Raw genomic sequence first — 6,000 nt, 5'->3', positions numbered from 1 at the left:
TTTTAAACCCCATTAATTGACTATGATTTTCATTCTCCTTGATCTTAGTTGTTCCATCTTCTGAGAGTTATGGAAAGGTGGGGTAACTAACTTTTTCCAAAGGTTCCTTCTTCAACTCCCCTCAAAGAGCAGGTTAAAACCAGACATTTTAGAGAGAAATCCCATACCACCACAGCAGAGTCCTGAGAGTTGGCCAGGAATGCGCTTTATACTTGGGAGGGTGGAAGCCTCTCCACCTTACTGCTGCCCTTCTGTGGGATTGGAAAGAGACTGCTGTCTCGCTGAACAGGTTTTCTAATGCTCTGGCTTTCTATATACGCCTGGGCCGGGGGGGGGCGGGGCAAGATGCTGAGAGACCCCACAAGGAACAACAGAGGGAGGAGAAATGAATCCTCCCTAGGAGACAGGGAGAAGAGGCCACTGCTCAGTGAATGCTGGTACATTAACAGGAGGGGACAGCCTGCAGCTTCCTAGCCCAATAAACCAGCCCTTGTTTAAAGGTGGGGGGGGGGGGACAGGTTAACCCTCGGGACGGCAGCAGCATCCAGCTGTGAACGCGCTGCACTCAGAAGGCCCAAGCCCCCAGTTCCGCCTCCCTTCTCCTCCAGGGGAACATTTCAAAAGCGCGATTTCGGTTTCCTTTGTTGCGTTGCGGGTTGGACTCGCTGGCTTGCCGTACTCGGAGCTAGCGAGGGGGGGGGCTGCCTCTCTTGCTGCTGTTGCCGCCGCCGCCGCCTGTGGAACTACCGCGCTCGCGGGATTCGAAACGCCACAATGGCTCAGAACGTTCAGAATGTGACATTGTCGCTGACGCTGCCCATCACCTGCCACATTTGCCTGGGAAAGGTAATGGAGCTGCCGCCGCTGGGCAAAGCGAGCGGGGGTAGGGGGAGCCGGCTTGCACCGCCTCCCCCAAAGGTGCTCGGAGGCTGGGGTGGGGGACTGCTGCTCTAAGGAGCCTGCCAACAAGTGCAGCCGCGATCAGGGATTGGGCGTCTGCCTGGATTTAGCGTTGTCCCTTTAAACAGGCTGCAGCTCCTGAAGTGGCGCCGGAGAGAGACCCAGGGAAAAAGTTGGGGATGGGTGATCGTGCCAGGGCGGGGAGGGAGGACCCACGCGGGGTGGTGTATGCCGAGCCGGGATCGTGACTGGTGGCATTTTACTGCTAGCAAGTTTTATTGCCACCTTTTGGATTATGGGAAACATGCGCTGCGCTCGTTAAAATAAATAATTTCCAGCGCTGCGCGTTAACAGAGAGAGTGAAAGGGGAAATGGCCTTTCGGCTGAGTGGCTCCTAGACGCGGTTTATCCCTCCCCCTGAATGTGGATAAAAAAGCTTTGTTTTTCGTGTCTTTTGAGCTATTAGGATGAGTGGTGAGTAATGTGTTCTTTGAAGCAGGGAACTACATGTTAAAGAATGACTGGAAGAAACATTTCAGGTGCTGGATGTGGAACAGAGTAGATCAAACAATGTGGAACCAAATTCTACTCCATGCAGCTGAAACATGTTCTGTTTTCCTAATTGAAGTTCTCTTGGGCCAGAATCTCTTCCCTTGGCCCTCGAGATTGGGGAGGGCTACTACTGAAAGTTGGTATAGTTCTTCAAGAACTCATTTTCATGACTGGTTGCTTTCCAAATTCACTTTCTTTTCTATTTCCTCTTCTCCACCCCAAAATAAATAAAAGACTTTGTGAAGAGAGACTACCACTAGGAAATAGTTTTTGTGCTCTGGACTTGTTGGTTAGTGGGGGGGGGGGTCCCCTTTGCTAAGTGACAAAATGATTTTTTTTTTTGCAAGGTGTTAGGAGGGGGAGATGCCTGACACACAAAGTAGGTACAGCATAGGGCAGGCGTGGTCCTGAGCCGCATACAGCTCTTTTACAGTTAAAGTGTGGCTCATGGAGATCCCCACACACACCTCCCCATTCTATGCCTACCAGACTGGGGAGCAGGCAGGCGGGAGAGAGGGGAGCTTGGGACTTCTGCCCTGTGACGAGATGGTGGGTCTAGGTGTTTCTGTCCTGCAGGGAAGGGAGTCTAAAGAGCCTTAGCCCCATGGGGGGGAGGGGGGACACCTTGGGGCAGGTGCCCTGGCAGGCACCGCCCCGAGGGGCAGGTTGTATGTGTCTTGTGGCTCTTGAATGTCTGAAAATTATTGTCTACAGCTTGGAGAGTCAGTAAGTTTGGACAGTCCTGGCATAGCGGATGCCCATTCTCCAACTGCTCACACTTGTTAAGTGTCTCAATTCTGATCTGGAGGGAGAAGAGAGTAGTTCATTCAGTGTCCCTGGCCTGGTCTACACTGGGGGTGGGGATCGATCTAAGATACGCAACTTCAGCTACGAAAATAGCGTAGCTGACGTCGACGTATCTTAGATCAACTTAGAATCACTTACTTCGCGTCCTCGCGGTGTGGGGTCGACGATAGAGCGATCGGGGATTGATTTATCGCATCTACACTAGACAAGATAAATCGATCTCCAATAGATCGATCACTACCCGCCAATCCGGCGGATAGTATAGATGTGGCCCATGTTGACTATTCATTTCTTGGCTTTTCCGCTGAGACTCAACAAGGTTTTGTTGGTTTACGATCTTGCTTCTGATTCTATGGATGCCTGCTTGCAATTAACTGAAGGAGACCGTCAACAATTTTGAAGGCCATGGTACAGAATGGCTGTTCTTCAAAATCTGTGCTTTGTTCTTAAAAATTGCTGAGGGTCTTGATGGACCATTTAATGATATTTCCAAATGTTGTTTGTACCATTAGCTAACTATTGTAAAGCACTTTGGATAAGTGCTATATTTAAAAAAAACCCTTAATTAATGTGTTCTACAAATAAAAGAACACAACTCTGATTTTAATATCCGTAGTTTTACCTTTCGAATTCAATGGATGTGCCCTCTCTCCCCCGCCGTGGCAGCCTCCAAGTTGGGGCTGGGAAGGACAGGGGGGTCTTTCCCTCTCTCCCCCTCCACAGCAGCCCCCAAGCTGGGGATGGGAAGGAGGGCTGTCTCTCCCCAGCAGCTGCGGCCCTGGAAAAGTCGCCTCTTTCCCTGGCTGCCACAGCCCTGCACATTCCAAATTCAGCCCCCCACACCATCTTCTCACCCCACTGGCCCCGCCCACCAACCCTCTATTCCCCCCAGGGCCACCACCTCACATGTGTGTCTTCTCCAGGGTCCAGGCATCTAATTATTGGAGCCCTTCATTCTCTTGTTTGTGGCCACCCAGGCGCTCACCTTAGAGGGAACTATCTGTGGACCACCTGAACAGAGCTCGCAGATCACTGGTGGGCCATGGACCACAGTTTGAGGACCTCTGCTTTTAGAAGGTTTCCACGATACTTTAAGTTCAGTACATATTACATCAAGATAAATGTGTTGACATTATAAATGGACCCGGTAGTAACTCTTGCGGTTGAGGATATTCAGTTGTTTGTAACTTTACCAAACTTTAGCCATTCTCGGTGAAACTTTCCATACTAAGTGTTTGCTCTTAGCTGAAATTTTTTGGAAAACTTTTCAACAAAAACAGTTCGGAACCAAAAGCAGGATTAAGGCGGAAATATGTTCTCTTGCTAATGTAGTACAAATTCTTGTAGTACAGCTGTTTTTTGTTGAAAAGTTCTTGTGTCTGCATGCTTTTAAGCATGTGCTTGAAATTTGGCAGGGGAGTCACCCTGGAGTCAGAGAGGTGCCTTTTGCTGTCCCATGAAAATTTTGCAGGGTTTGGATGGTATGTGATAAATAAGACATGGAGCCACACATTCAGTGGTGAAGGTAAAAAGAAATATTGAATGAATAGCTACTCATTAACTGAAGGCCATCCGTTCTGTGCACTGAGTGAGGCAGAAGTCCTGTGGCGAATAAATAGTGTGTGATCAAGCAATTAAAGATTGAATCATAATATATATGCACAGGGGGTGGGGTAGGAAATGAATTAAAATTGTGCAGGTGACTTTAATTCTGGAATTTCATAAGTTTTGAATACCTGACATTGCAACCTTAATATTGTTTTAACCTGAATGTTTTAGTATATTTGTTTTATTTTAACTGTGAGCTCTGTGGGTCATGGGCTGTCTTTTTGGTCTGTGTTTGTACAGTGCCTAGCACAATGCGGTCTTCAGACTAGGGCTCTGAGGTGCAGCAGTTATACTGTATATTGATGGTTCTTGAATGTATTGCCAGCTGCACGACTTTAGCTCTTGAAGACTTTTTCTTGACCACCCTTCTTAAAGAATACTGAGCATCATTACTTGAGTTTTATGGGCAAGGCATCCAGAACATTGTTTCCATTTTTATTACCTGAAGGGTTGACAGCTTGCTCAATCCTGCACTCATTGAGGTCTATAATAAGTTTTCTATAGACTTCTGAAGATATGACCAATGGCCTCCGTACATTTGGTACTCAGCTAATTTTTTGTTAAAAAAAATGTTCAAACACATTGTTGCTGTAAGAAAGCAGAGTGTTAAACAAACCTTAATTAAGCAACTGCTTAACTGATTACCCATACGTGTTTCTTAGGGTTCTTTTTAATTCTGATTCTTTAATTAAAGAAAAGAACTCAGGAGTTGCATTTAGCTTTGTAGAGTTTTGTTAAATATCCTTAACAGCAAGTAATAGTATAGGATATAAGAAAACAAAAAATTGTATTGGGCTGTGACTTAATCAACAAAAGCTAGAAAATTGGTGGATATAACCATTCACATTTTCAAGATCAACTCACAATAAAAAATAATACTTGCACTCAACCACAAGCTTGAGAAGATTACTTTGTTTAGATTTTTGATTGTTTCTCAGATTGGAGCCTCACTTGTGCCAATTGGTTATCAACTCAGGTGTGGCTAACACAAGAGAGGAATGCTGGAGGGACAATCCAAAGCTAAAGCAGAAGGCAGTTTGGTCAATCACTTTCATGCCATTTCACCAAGATCTCCTTCCTGATGGATCTATGGTGGTCAACCATTCATAGAATATCAGGGTTGGAAGGGACCTAAGGAGGTCATCTAGTCCGACCGCCTGCTCAAAGCAGGACCAATCCCCAACTAAGTCATCCTAGCCACGGCTTTGTCAAGCCTGACCTTAAAAATATCTAAGGAAGGAGATTCCACCACCTCCCTAGGTAATGTATTCCAGTGTTTCACCACCCTCCTAGTGAAAAAGTTTTCCCTAATATCCAATCTAAACCTCCCCCACTGCAATTTGAGGCCGTTACTTCTTGTTCTGTCATCAGCTACCACAGAGACCAGTCTAGATCCATCCTCTTTGGAACCCCCTTTCAGGTAGTTGAAAGCAACTATCAGATCCCCCCTCATTCTTCTCTTCTGCAGACTAAACAATCCCAGTTCCTCAGCTTCTCCTCATAAGTCATGTGTTCCAGTCCCCTAATCATTTTTGTTGCCCTCCGCTGGACTCTTTCCAATTTTTCCACATCTTTCTTGTAGTGTGGGGCCCAAAACTAGACATAGTACTCCAGATGAGACCTCACAAATGTCTAATAGAGGGGAATGATCATGTCCCTCGATCTGCTGGCAATGCCCCTATGTATACATCCCAAAATGCCATTAGCCTTCTTGGCTAATGAAGGGCACACTGTTGACTCATATCCAGCTTCTCGTCCACTGTAACCCCTAGCTCCTTTTCAGCAGAACTGCTGCCGAGCCATTTGGTCCCTAGTCTGTAGCGGTGCATGAGATTCTTCCATCCTAAGTGCAGGACTCTGCACTTGTCCTTGTTGAACCTCATCAGATTTCTTTTGGCCCAATCCTCTAATTTGTCTAGGTTCCTCTGTATCCTATCCCTAACCTCCAGCATATCCACCTCCCCTCCCAGTTTAGTGTCATCTGCAAACTTGCTGAGGGTGCAATCCACACCATCCTCCAGATCATTTATGAAGATATTGAACAAAACCGGCCCGAGGACTGACCCTTGGGGCACTCCACTTGATACCAGCTGCCAACTAGACATGGAGCCAAATCTAGCCAACTTTCTATCC

At 46.7% G+C, this 6,000-nt stretch overlaps 1 protein-coding gene across 1 annotated transcript in view; it reads left to right on the top strand.

The window, feature by feature from the left end:
• The first annotated feature begins 723 nt into the window (after positions 1 to 723).
• The window catches only part of OBI1 (ORC ubiquitin ligase 1), a 32,626-nt gene continuing 27,349 nt past the window's right edge, over positions 724 to 6,000 (top strand). The window contains exon 1 of the mRNA XM_073326799.1: positions 724 to 846. Coding sequence (XP_073182900.1) covers positions 775 to 846 — 72 coding nt within the window. The 5' untranslated portion in view covers positions 724 to 774. The remainder of the gene's footprint in view (positions 847 to 6,000) is intronic.

The sequence above is a fragment of the Lepidochelys kempii genome, chromosome 1 (genome assembly GCF_965140265.1).
Source record: "Lepidochelys kempii isolate rLepKem1 chromosome 1, rLepKem1.hap2, whole genome shotgun sequence".
Taxonomy (NCBI): Eukaryota; Metazoa; Chordata; order Testudines; family Cheloniidae; genus Lepidochelys; species Lepidochelys kempii.
Note: the sequence above shows the minus strand (reverse complement) of the source record. Positions and strands in the feature narration are given on the sequence as shown.